General features: G+C 38.0%; 1 protein-coding gene across 1 annotated transcript in view; it reads right to left on the bottom strand.

The window, feature by feature from the left end:
* Positions 1-272: 272 nt before the first annotated feature.
* SGK2 (serum/glucocorticoid regulated kinase 2) overlaps positions 273-14,179 on the bottom strand; it is a 45,707-nt gene continuing 31,800 nt past the window's right edge. The window contains exons 10-13 of the mRNA XM_036752439.1: positions 7,591-7,686; positions 4,219-4,374; positions 2,246-2,335; positions 273-1,425 (exon numbers count right to left, since the gene is read on the bottom strand). Coding sequence (XP_036608334.1) covers positions 1,270-1,425; positions 2,246-2,335; positions 4,219-4,374; positions 7,591-7,686 — 498 coding nt within the window. The 3' untranslated portion in view covers positions 273-1,269. The remainder of the gene's footprint in view (positions 1,426-2,245; positions 2,336-4,218; positions 4,375-7,590; positions 7,687-14,179) is intronic.

Below are 14,179 nucleotides of genomic sequence, written 5' to 3'. Positions count from 1 at the left end.
AAGATTTGTGGTGACACTCAAATGAAATAATATATGTAAAATGCTTGACAAACATTAAAGCACTATATAAATGTCAGCTATTATTACATTATTAAAGTTAAGCAAAACTGGGGCAGCTAGGCAGCGGCCTTGGAGTCAGGAGGACCTGAGTTCAAATCCGGCCTCAGACACTTGACACATGTACTAGCTGTGTGACCTTGGGCAAGTCACTTAACCCCAATTGCCCTGCCAAAAAAAAAAAAGCAAAAAAAAAAAACAAAACAAAAAAGTTAAGCAAAACAGCTGACACATTGACTCTGTAGACAGGTAGGCCTCATTCCACACCTGTTTCCACCATATCTCAACTGAGAGAAGAGAGAGATATTTCATAAACAGTCTTCTGGAGTCACAAACTAGTCTTTTCATTGTCTTCAGTCCTGATGTCTTTAAGGGTTATTTTCATTTATGTTGTTATGGTCATTGTGTGTAGTGTTCTCTTGGTTCGACTTATTTTGATCATATCAGTTCTTAAAAGTCTTTCTAAGTTTCTCTGAATCCTTCATATTCATTGCTTCTTAAATGTAGTATTCCACTATATTCACATATCACAATTTGTGCTGCTACTCCACAATAAATCAGCACCCATCTCATTTCCAGTTTGCTACTACAAAAAATGCTGCTATGTTTTCTGTCATTGGTCTCCTTGGGTTTATATGCCTAATAATGGGATTACTGGGTCAAAAGATAATGACCTTTGAATAATTTGAATAATGCCAAATTATTTCAAGATTCTTTGAATTCACTCATTTAAAGATACCTTGTAAAAATAACCATTACTGGTTTTGAGGCCAGATATATCTTCCATTGTATATTAATAAATTGGTTTTCTGGTTTATAAATGAGTGTCTTATGCATCAGTCTTCCAGTACCTAACCACCATTAGGGGAACTGACAAAGGTAAGTTTCTAAAATGGACAATATAGATCATGCCACCACAACTCAGGTAGGGTCAATTTTTAGTAGACCATACTACCCCACCTTACCCTCTTTTCCTTCTTTGCTTCCTTTCTCTTTTTCTTCCTCTGTTCCCTCCTTCCTGTTAAGTTTTATCCCATAAGATGAATATCATTCTGATGTAGCACCTAAGAATGCTGTATGGTCAGCATGAGATAATTGGGACATGTACAGTTATACTCATCACATCTTCCACCTTAGGACAGTACAATTTGACTCAAAAGATAAGTAACACAAGCACCTCTTTAGAAATGATGCCTGGGCTTATTAGCAGTTTTAAAAATTCTCATCCCCAGGTGCATAAGAAAAACCTAAAAATGCGCTGGAAGCCCCAGAGCTGCTGGCTGTCAAATCTGGTGTACATCCAATAGAACTGGAAATTGCTTCTTTAGTAAATTCTGGATCGAAGTGTCTTAAGTCAGCAGGCCCCACCTTTGGAGAAAAAACATGAAAGAGAGAAGGGAATGTGAAGTTTAGGGCATGCTTTAGAGAAAGGGGTTCTTAAACTGAAGTCTGTGAGCAATAGATAGACAGACGATAGATTTTGATAACTTGATTCCAATAGGATTAGTTTCCTTTATAATCCTATATATTTAAAAATATTATTCTGAGAAGTATCCATAGGCTTCCCTAGACTGCCAAAGTGATTCAGGACGAAAAATAAAATTAAGAATCTCTGCTTTAGAATAAGCCTGTTCTTGACTAATAAGGAAATATGTTTACATGATTGCATATATATAATCTATATTAAATTGTTTACCATGTTAGGGAGGAGGGAGGGGAAGGAAGGAGGGTGAAAGAAAATTTGGAACTCAAAATTTTATTTAAAAAAGAATGTTAAAATTGTCTTTATATATAATTGGAAAAAATAAAATACATTAAAAAAATAAGCCTGCTCCTTCACAGCCAGATACCTGACTCACAAAGTTAGAAATATCTGTAATATCCAAGCAGTTATGGACCCTCTGTGCACTACCCTGCCATGAATGTCCTATCACATTCCCATTGGATCTGCTCTCACATCAACCTTCAACATGTCTCCTTGCTATAACTAGGTCTTCAGAGAAATGGAAAAAGGAGAATGGAAGGAGGAAGGCAGACAAGGAATAATGAAAACGAAATTTTATCCTCCTCCACTTTTGGTTAGGAAGCAGAGGGGCAGATAGATAAACTTAAGCAAATGATATTTGTACTTTTGAACCAAATTACAATGATGAAGAGTAACTGAACAATTAATGACACATCCTCTTACCACATTTGGATTGAAAGGAGGAGTGAGTCTCTTGTGGTATAAGTCATCCCAGTTTATTGGGCTGAAGAAGACATGATTCTTTATCTCAAGCTGCAAGAAGAAAATACTGTTTTAGAGAAAAATCTTACCCTTTCCATTAGAGCTGCCACTATACTAAGAATCCTTGTTCTTTTGGAAATCCTTGTAGGTTTTGGGAATGAGAATATCCACTCTTCAGTACAGTGATATCATACTTATCTTACAAGACCCCAAATTTTTTTTTGAACTTAAGAAGCAGTTCAGGCTTATTTCCTGGGTCACAAGGGATGATTAAAAAATAATTCTAGTATAGTTAATATTCATCTCTACCACCTTCATTAATAATAATTACTGTTACTGTTATTATAATATGTGCAGCAAGGTGGCACAATGGACAGAGCAGGGGAGTTGGGAAGTAAGGAAGATCTGAATTCAAATCCTACTTCGAGACACTGACTATCTGTGTAACTCTAGGCAAATCACTTAACCTGTCTTAGTCTTTTCCCTTATCTATAAAATGGGGTAATAGTAGCATCTAACTCACAGGGTCGTTGTAAGGATAAGATGACATAATGTAGGTAAAGTATTTTGCAAACCCTGAAGTGCCATGTAAATGACAGCTATTATTATTAATAATATTAACTGACATTTATAGCACTTAAAGATACATGGAGCACTTCCATGTATTATTTCATTTGATTCTCAACAATCCTTTGAAATAGGTGCTACAGTGAACATTATCCCCATTTTACAGATGCAGAAACAGGCCGTATTTGTCACTTCTTACACTAAGAATTTTGGTAACTGACGGTTCTTAAAGATGTTGAAAACTGCAACTACTTGATCCAAATCTTCCTACAAGGGAAATGGGCAGCATCTCTTCACTGAGAAGAAAGGAGAGAGTGAAGAGCCAAATTAATCACAGAGATCTTAGAACACCATCAAATTTGAATCTTGGCTACACATTCAAATGGGCAGCCAGGTGGTGCAGTGGATAGAGTGCAGGGCCTGGAATCAGGAAGACTCATTGTCCAGCGCCTCAAACATGTACTGACTGTGTGACCCTGGGCAAGTCACTTGACCCTGTTTGCCTCAGTTTCCTCATCTGTAAAATGAGCTGGAGAAGGAAATGGCAAACCACTCCGGTATCTTTGCCAAGAAAACTCCAAATGGGTTCATGAAGAGTAGGACACGACTGAACAATAACAGCACATTCAAATTCTCACCTTCAAGAGAGATCCTCTTCCTACTCACCCCCAACCCCAACCGTTCAATCAGTACAAGTGTTAGTGCCCTGTGTCGATCCTGAGAAATTTTCGTGTCATGGTGTAGGATCACAGACTGAGAGCCAGAAGGGACCGCAGAGGTTATATTAGTCAAGGAAACTGAGGCCCAGAAAGATCAATTAACCTCCTCAAGGTCACTCATATAGTAAGTGATTGAGGCAGAACTTAAACCCAGGTCCACTGACACCACCCCCAGTGCCAATACTCTTTCCATTTCACCATGCTGCCTCATGTGACTATATCTATACAACTATATAAAGTTGGTTCTGTCAAGCCTATGACATAGTCCCACCTCCTGGTAGACCTAATACAAGGTGGAAAATTGGCCTCAGATTACTGAAATACATCACCATTTCCTGACTTTGGAAGTGAATGGACTTAGATTATAAGCTTAGATATTAGGAATGACATCTGAATTTGAGCTGGGTGTCTGGTATGGAAGAAAGATATCATTCAAAGACGATGTGAGAACGATCTTAACAGAAACAGGGAAAAGGACTAGGTGAGCAGTCAAAGTCCCACCCTTAGATATTAGGCATCCTTTTAAACTACAGTCTTTGATGGAGTTAGGCCACGTGCATTTAAAAAACACTTGTTCCCGAGGTTAAGAAACCACTAGAAACAGAGGATGTGAGGGCAGAAGAGAGCCCTCAGAGACCTCTCACATACAAAGTCTGCTTTGGCACCCAGTCTTTTCTTCTGGTCCTTTTGGAGAAGGCCATGCAGGAGGTCACAGGCTGCCACCGTCTTGCCCCCCTGGATCTGGAGAGGCTTGTGAAGGATGTTCTCATACATTTCAGAAACATCTCGGCTGTAGAAAGGTGGCTGCCAGATAGGGAGAGAAAGAAGAGACCTATGCTATCCATCATGATCAGGGACCAATCAGAAGTAAACACTTTTTTGTTTTTCAGAGAATCTAGTACTTGACATTTTTACTTCAGAAAAAAAAGCCTGGGCAATATACCTGCTAAATACAACGTAAACCCACAAATCGTATCCTTAGGAAATAAGATACACTGGACCCTTTGTATCTCCTTCAGGAGAGAGAAGTCTGGAGTAAAGTACTGTTCCGTGACAGAATCTCAGAGTTGGAAGGGAACTTAAAGGCATCTTATCCAATTTATACCTGAATAAGAGTCCTATCTTGAACAGGCCCACCAACTGTTCTCTAACCTTAGCTTGAAGACTTCCAGTCACAGAGAACCTCCTGCTTCCTAAGGCATCCCAGAAAGCTTTTTTTGGCAATAAACATAAGCCTCCCTTTCTGAGACTTCTTCAAATTGCTCCTAGATATGCCCTGTTGGGTCAAGCAGAACAAGATCTACCACAGGGCTATCCAAAATGCAGCCCCATGTGGCCCGCAGCTGGATTTATGCGGCCTGCCTACAAGCAAAGGAATTTACATAAATGTTTTAGTTAAGGAAGCCAAGCTACCGAAGAGCTTTCACTAAAATGGCAAATCAAAATATATTGTCTATTGTTTCAATAAAAACCTAAGGTTGGACAGCCCTGATCTACCCTGTATGCTCAAGTCTAACCCCTCTTTCACACTGCAGGCTTTTAAAGATTTTTTTGTGGGTGTAAATTTTTTATTCATTTTAAACTTAAATATGAAATGAGAAAAAAAAAGGACATTTCCATGCACACAGCAGAACATAAGAGGATTCAATATAAAACAATAAATTTCCATTTCAAGAAAACCTAGGTTATAAAAACTGCACATTGTTTTCAAAGCTACCTAGCTCTTCTTTTCTTTCTAGGTTTTCTTTTGTTCTCTGCTGTGTACTTTTCATCTTTATTTTTTCTTACTCTCTCCTCCCCCTGCCCCAGACTTTTAAATACTTGAAGATGGTAATCATGTTCTCTACCATTAAATAATCTCTTCTCCAAGCTAAACATCCCCAGTTCCTTTAATTGATCCTCATAAGACATGACTTTGAGGACCGTCAATATTTTTAAAAAATATATTAATTTATTTACTTTTAGTTTTCAACATTCACTTTTATAAGATTTTGAGTTTTAAATTTTCTCTCTCTCCTTCCCCTTCCTCCTCCCCAAGACAGTGTACAATCTGATAAGCTATACATGTACAATCATATTAAACATATTTCCATATTAGTCATGTTGTGAAATAAGAATTAGAACTGAAGGGGAAAGCCTTGAGAAAGAAAGAACCAAGAGAGAGAAAAAAAATAATATGCTTTGATCTGCATTCAGACTCCATCGTTCTTTCTCTGGATGGGGATAGCATTTTCGATCATGAGTCTTTTGGAATTGTCTTAGATCATTGCATTGCTGAGAAGAGCTAAGTCTATCAAAGTTGGTCATCGCACAATGTGGCTGTTACTGTGTTCAGTGTCCTCCTGGTTCTGCTCACTTCACTCAGCATCAGTTCATGCAAGTCTTTCCAGGTTCTTCTGTAGTCTGCCTGCTCACCATTTCTTATGAAACAATAGTATTCCATTACATTCATATTCCACAACTTGTTCAGCCATTCCCCAATTGATGGGCATCCCGTCAATTTCCAATTTTTTGCCACCACAAAAAGAGCTGCTATAAATATCTTTGTATATGTGGCTTCTTTTCTCATTTTTATGATCTCTTTGGGATACAGACCTAGAAGTGGTATTGCTGGGTCAAAGGGTATGCACAATTTTATAGCCCTTTCGACATAGTTCTGAATTGCTCTCTAGAATGGGTGGATTAATTCACAACTCCACCAACAATGCGTTAGTGTTCCAATTTTCCCCACATCTTCTCCAACATTTATTATTTTCCTATTTTGTTGCATTGGCCAATCTGATAGGTGTGGTGTGGTTCCTCAGAGTCATTTTAATTTTATTTCTCTATCAATAATGATTTGGAGCATTTTCTCATGTGACTATAGATGGCTTTAATTTCTTCATCTGAAACCACCTGTTCATATCCTTTGATCATTTATCAATTGGGCAATGCCTTGTGTTCTTATAAATTTGACTCAGTTCTCTATATATTTTAGAAATGAGGCCTTTATCAGAGACACTGACTATGAAAATTGTTTCCTAGCTTTCTGCTTCCCTTCTAATCTTGGTTGCATTGGCCTTGTTTGTACAAAACCTTTTTAATTTAATGTAATCAAAATTATCCATTTTGCTTTTCATAATGTTCTCTATTTCTGATTTGGTCATAAGTTCTTCCCTTCTCCACGGATCTGACAGATAAACTATTCCTTGTTCTCCTAATTTGTTTATAATATCACCCTTTATGGAGGACCTTCACTATTGTAGTTACTCTTCTTGAGATAATCTCCCAAAATAAAATACAATATTGATCAGGACAGAGCAGAGCAGACCCTCCACTGCCCTAATTCTGGAATACTCTGCTTCTCTTTATGTAGCTTAAAATGATGAGTTCTAGCACAACTAAAAAGTAAACCTATTGCCATGTCCCTGAACAGGGGTTCTCAACCTGGGGTGTCTCCAGAGGGTACATGGAATGCTTGGTAAATAACTATATTATCTATGAAAATTAATGTTCTATTTCTTATATGCATAGCATTGTAAACTCTAGAATTTATTTCCTTTCTTGTTGAATAGAGAATATTACTGAAATTTAAAGGACTTGGGGCCAAAAAAAAGAGCTAGGAACCCCTGGCCTAAAGAGAGCTGCCTTGGTGGGAGGTTTATGGTTATCCCAAGGAATCTTTATGCAAAGCAACACCATTCATGAGTTTGCTCCTCTCTTCTGTAGTTCTCGTCTCTTTCCCCATCCCCAAATCCTTTCCTATTTGTCACCAAGTCTTCCAAACTTTTCTTTTCAGCTCTTCAGTTTCCTCACTCCATACAATCTTTTTTCTTTTTTGCCTTCACCTTCTTACCCATCTTTATTGTGTCTTAGCCTATAAATTCCTAGAAAGAAGGAATGCTTAATTCGTTTAGCTAAATTCTCCTATAGGTTATATAACAGTACTAAACAGCAAATTCATTTAAGTATTGAGGTTACTATCAACTAAATATTATAATATTCTTTTTTTTTTAAATATTATAATATTCTAACACTTACCAAGCCACAGAGCATTTCATAAAGAACAGCCCCCAAACACCACCAGTCTACTGTTCGGTCATAAGGTTGTTTTCTTAATACTTCAGGAGCCAAATACTGTTGGAGAAATAATACAGAACTCTGATCAGTGCCATAACCAATCATGATTCCAGAGGACTGATGGTGAACAATGCTGCCACCTCCTGACAAAGAGGTGGTAGATTCAAGTTGTAATAATGAGACATATTTTTGAATGTAAATAATGTGAGGGTTTATTTTTCTTGATATGCATATTTGTTTTTAAAAAGGGTTTTGTTTTTCTTTTTTCTTTTATATGAGATGAGGGAGAGAAAATAAATGCTCACTAACTGAAAAATAAAATAAAACTTTAAATAAGCATATTGACCCCTATGAAGCTGCATGCAAAAAGGATTTTGTCAGTGCTGACTAACTTTGTGACCAAGGGCAAATAAATTCTTTTTCTAAAAAAAAATTTATTTTATTTTACCCAAATACATGTAAAAACAATTTTTAACATTCTTTTTTTTTTAGTTTTGAGTTCCAAGTTCTATCTCTCCTTCTCTCTCTTCCCCTCTCGCTGAGATGGTAAGCAATTTGATATAGGTTAATATGTGCAATCATGTAAAACATTTCCATATTAGTCATCGTGTGCAACAAGACTGGAAGGAAAGAAGGAAGGATTAAGGAAGAAAGACAGAGAAAAATAGTATGCTTTAGTCTGTATTTAGACAAAATTAATTCTTTCTCTAGAGCCAGATAGCATTTTTCATCATGAGTCCTTTGAGATAGTCTTGAATCCTTGTATTGCTGAGAATAGCTGAATCACTCACAGTTCTTCATCATACAATATTGCTATTACTGTGTATAATGTTGTCCTGGTTCTGCTCCCTTCACTCTGTATCAGTTTATGTAAGTCTTTCCAGGGTTTTCTGAAAGCATCCTGCTTGAAGGGTGAATCATTTCACCTCACTTTGCACATCTTTAAAATGTGAGGGTTCAGCGAGATTCAGTTCAACAAATAAACTCAATAAACCCTAATAAATATTAAGCACCAACTAGGTCCAAGGCCCAGTGTCAAGTGCAAGGTGTACAAAGATGAAATAAGATGCAGTACCTGTCCTCGAGAAAGTACTAGTAGGGAAGTCTAGTTGGAAAGAAATTTGAGTTTGAGATCATAGACTAGGCCATCCCTTTCTTTTAATCATTCATTCAACAAACATTTCATGGCTGAGGAAGTTGAAGCCCAGAGAGAAGTGCTTTGCCAAAAGTCACACAAAGGGTCAGTGGGACTGGGACCCAGGTCTCCTGACTTCTGACTCTAGGCTCTTTGACTAGGCCTCATGCAGCTCTAACAAAAAACACATTCTAGAATATGGATTCTCTCTCTCCTGAACTGCTCTGATGGCCTGTGCCCTGGCACAACCACAAAATATTAGCTGCACTACCACCAGGTACCACCTGGTACCACCAGGACAATGCTGAGGTTACTAGTTCTTCCCCCAAGCCATTAAGGCCCAGGCTAACTCTGTCAAAGAGGAGTTCTGTTATCAAAGGATTTTTTAAAATGATATTATCAATGTACTTCTTGTATCTGTTGTGACAAAGTAAGATATGAATGTGATGTAATACCATTGTGCTGTGAGAAACAATGAAGGGGATGGTTTTAAAGAAACCTGGAAAGATTTGTATGAACTGATGCAAAGTGAAGTGAATGGAAGTAGGAGAACAATGTATACAATAACAATAATATTGTAAAGATGAACAATTTTGAAAGACTTAGAAACTCTGAAGAATGCAAGGACCAACTATAATTTCAGAGGCCTCACGACGAAGCATGCTATCCACCTTCAGATAAAGAGGTAATGGTCTCAGAATGCAGATTGAGGCATATTTTTTACAAATTATTTATAAGTGGGAGGGAGGGAACAGGAGAAGAAGTAAGAAGGAGATAATAAAGACCTAACAATAAAGTGAAATTGAATTTTAAAAAAATATTGAGACAAAAGATGGAAAGTCCTTGTTTTATTATGGGTATTTTAATGCTTGTGAAGAAAGCTAGCTAAAGGGAATTCTAGAGCTAGAAAGGACCAGAGAGTTGCTTATTTTCTCAAATGCTAGAGCTGAAAAGGAGTGTCAGAGCCCATCAGAAAACTCCTTGAGGTCAAGGACTATTTCTTTATTGTCTTTATATCCCCAGGATCTATGTAGTGCCCAGCACATAGTAGATGTTCACTACATTTGTTGGTTTACTAGTTGACTTCAAGCTCAGCTAGTCCCAACTAATCTGGCCATGGAGAAGGACAGAGGGGTAGATTAGGAATGGAATATCACTAAGATAATATGGAACTAGGGAAATTCTAAAGTGAAATGAAGGAAACTAAGGCCATTTTCATACTGGAAAATTCACCATATACTAAGTAATTTTGATACATAGAAATATTGCTAACATTGAAAATTTCTCAGATTGCCATCACAACACAGTTTTGGAAATATTAATCTAGTTTATACCCTTTATTATACAAATGAAAAAGAAAAAGAGGTCAACATAAATGAAGTAATTTGCCCAAGATCACACAGCTAGGCAGTGGTAGAACTTGTATCTTGACAATTCTGGGCAATTCTTTTTTGATGACATTTACCTGCTTCATAATATAAAGGCAGCTATTTTCATTTAATCTGAATAGTTTTCCACAACAAAAAGTCATCATGACAGTATGTAGAGGACAATGTTGTACTCCAAGTCAGGAAGACCCAGGTTCCAATGCACATGACACTTAACAGCTATCATTGTCTCATTGTGGATGCGATTTACAGAAATACAGGACCTTCCTCCCCCTAGGCACATGCCTGAGGTTCAGAGAGGTTACCTCTTTTCTTCATTTGTATAAATGAAGTTAAGTGACTTGCCCAAGGTCACACAGCTAATAAATGTGTCAAGCATTTGAGGTCACATTTGAACTCAGGTCCTCTGACTCCAGGACTATGCCACCTAGCTGCCCCTCTCATATATCATCCACAACTTAGGAATGTGGAGAAGTTTCAGAGCAGTACCATAAGGATGATTAAAAGTTGTGAAATAAGATCTAAAGAATAAAATGAAAGGAAAAGACATTGTTTAGTGAAAAGAGAAAGCTGGGGAGTGATTCATATGAAGAATCACTATGGTGATGAAAATCAATCACTTTTCAACTCTATTGTCACATAAAATCAATTAATGTTTATTGGTAGCAATTTCATCCAAAGCCCAAGAGCTAGAAAAAGAGGAAATAAATTTGAACTCCAACCTGAAAAACCTAGGATGGCTATAAAGGGAAAAAATCCTTTATAGGAGGCTTTTTGCGAGGGAACATGTTAGCAAAGAAGGGTGGGTATCTCTGGATATTTTTTTAAAAGAGGAGAGCCTTTTCTGACTAGGATATATTAAAGAAATATTTACTAAAGGGAAGAATAGATTAGATGACCTTTCCAGATTCTCTCTTGGTCCCCAAAGCAAAGGACAGATGTCACTGGCATGATTTCCAAGGAAGCTTTGGCATTCTTGTTTCCTATTGTAATTTCTAAAGAAAACGCCAGTATCATAAAAATAGTACCAAATTTCTTTCCATTCCCACTGGAACCACTCTGCTCTAGGCCCTTATTACCTCTTACTTAGACTAACAAAATAGCTTTCTAATTGGTCTTTTTTCCCTCCAGCTAAAAATCCTCTCTGAAATTCATTCTGTACACATTTCCAGAAAAATCTTCTGACGTTATTCTTTTGATCCTGTCTTTCATCTGCTGGAAAACCTTTAGTGATTTCTGCTGCCTACAGGATAAAGTCCAGTTTCCTTAACCTAGTATTCAAAGTTCTCTTGAATCTAAGTCAAACTACTTTTCTAGCCTTAACTCACAATATAAATTAATAAATGTCTGATGTATAAATGGTTGGATGGATGAATTAATAAAAGAACCCTATGCTCTGGCCAAACTGGACTGTGATTATAGAGCTTATTAAATTATAAAGGCTGTGATTATTTTGTAGCATCTAATTTGTGGTTTCTGTGAGATCTATTTAAATACAAAAGAGAGAAATTTATATTTGATCCCAGAGACAACAACAAGCCATTGACATTTAGTAAGTGTTTGTGGGGGGTCACAGTTGGGGGAGATTTCAAGTCTCAAGGTAAAAGGCTATCCATCAGAGGGCCTTTTAGCCTCACTTGAAAGAACAGCCTAATTTTGAGCCAGAACGTCCAGAAAAACTTATGCCCATCTATATTAACTGGCTACTATTCAACATACCTACCTGTGTAGTTGTAATCTCTTCCCACTTTCTTTTGCTTTCACCCCTAAAAGAGTCAAGGTCTCCCCTGGTTTCTCCAATTATAATTTCATGTGTAATTTCATCTGAATCCAAATGGTTCCAGAACACCTCAGTTTATAGATAAGAGTCTTCATATGCTCCTTGTTAGATAACCTCAAGAAGTACTCAACCAGTGCTCAAAAATCCCCAAACATATATCTGGAAGTGGAGGTAACAGACATCTTGCACCCCACTTATAACCAAGTGACCATTCCAGAACCCCTGAACAAGAAGTGTTATTTCTAACACATCTCAGAGATGGTACTTTTCCTTTACTAAAAAGGGAAGCTGGGAAGCCATCATGGTAGCTGCTATACTACCACGCTAATCTAGACACAGATTTGGAGAGCTGCACTCCCTCCCCCATTCTAGCTGTACAAAATATCTTTTAATAAATCTCGTTTGGATGTGGAAGTCTCCTGTATAGGCTTTCTTCTTCTCCCCTATCTAGTGTGTGTGCTAAGTTCCTCTCATTATGCTTTCCCCACTCATTTGGAGAGATCTTTCTGCCAAATGTAGGAATTAAAATGGGCAGGAAAAACTGATAAAATTTCCATCTCATTTTAGGACTCCTAGAACTCACACAGAGAATTATTCAGATTGCTGTAGTGAGTAATTTAACTGCCCAGTGACCTCCAAATGTGCCTTCCTTTTTCCTACTTGCACATTTTTATTCATTCCATTCTCTTTACTTAGACTATCCTGTCCTTATCTTTATCAAAATTTTGACTCCAAGGTCCAGCTCAAATGTCCTGCTTCCTTTTTGGGAAGTGGAGGCAATTGGGGTTAAGTGACTTGCTCAGGGTCACACAGCTAATAAGTATCTGAGGCCCAATTTGAACTCAGGTCTTCCTGACTCCAGGTCAGGTGTTTATCCACTGTGCTACCCAAACGTCCCAAGTTCTGTTTCCTTACATCTTGCCTGATCAACCCAGCTCCCTCCTTGAAGCACCTATACCACCTTTATGCAAATTATCACATACTGTCTAATTATGGCTTAGTTCTTCACATATCTGTCTTATTCCACAAAGCTTCTCTACTAGATTGCAAGAAATCTGAGAAAAGGCACTGGGATTTATCTTTGTACCTCCCACAACTTCTGCACATATTAACTTCAGTAAATATCCCTTAAATGAATGGTAAGTATATCAGAGGTATCCGAGTATCCTTGTAAGGATCACTGATTAGGCACTGCATGGGAGACACAGCAGCATTGGAAGTGAGGGGAAATTGGATGAATCATCCCTGTAGTGAACCAGACTGAGTTTCCATGCATATCTTCAGTCATAGAGGGAAAGGGCTATTACTGGTAAAGACAGCCTGGCTTTTTAGGGCCTAAGAAAAGCCACAAACAGGGAGAAAGAGAATAACCACAAGCTCCAAACTATTCTACCACCACTCTGGGCCCCCTCAACTTCCCACCTCTACAAACTGGGGCTCCTGCCTCTGGGTTCTGATAGGTGAGCCTTTACCTTCTCTAGCTTAGAACCAGGCCATCATGCCCTCCCTTGCTAGCTCCAAACCACATCAGCACCACTCTGGTGCTCCTCGACTCCCCCTTCCCCCTTTCCGACTCCACCTCCTTTTATGAATTGTCCTCTCCTATTGGAAAGTAAGCTGCTTGAGCACAGGAACTATCTCTACTACTTGTATTTGTATCCCTAATGGTTAGCACGTAGTAAGCACTTAACAATTGATTTTTTACTCATTTTAGATCTGGAAAGGATCTTTGAGATCGTCGCTCCAACCTCCCCATTTTACAGATGAGGAAACAAAGAGAGTAAGTGGTTTGCCTATGGTCTCACAGCCAGTTAATGGCAGATGTGGGCCTGACCTAAAATTCAGGTCCAATTTAGGGCTCAGTGTACTTTCTACTATCTCTGTCTCTCAATTCAGGCTACTAATAGTAAACCTTCTATGCATTTATTAAAAGAGATAGAAGACTTAGAAAAAAAAAAGAAGAGAAGAGAAAGAAAGTAAAAAGGAGAAGTCACTGAGCATGGTAAGCCCATAATCTCACAATTCCCCCAACTATTATCCACAGGTGTTTGTTCCCCAGGTATCAAGGTGGCCTGTAGCAGATCAGAAAGAAATGGGAAATAATTTCATTAGTGAGCCACTGAATAGATCTAAGCTGCATCTGATATCCATAGAACAAGCCCATGGATCAGAAATGAATTCCATTTAGCACTGTATCTCAACAAGAGAGTAATCACATGTTTTGGGGACTAGCCCAAACAAAAATGA

This window comes from Trichosurus vulpecula, chromosome 3 (genome assembly GCF_011100635.1).
Source record: "Trichosurus vulpecula isolate mTriVul1 chromosome 3, mTriVul1.pri, whole genome shotgun sequence".
In the NCBI taxonomy this organism is placed as follows: domain Eukaryota; kingdom Metazoa; phylum Chordata; class Mammalia; order Diprotodontia; family Phalangeridae; genus Trichosurus; species Trichosurus vulpecula.
This window is presented reverse-complemented; position numbering and strand designations above follow the sequence as displayed.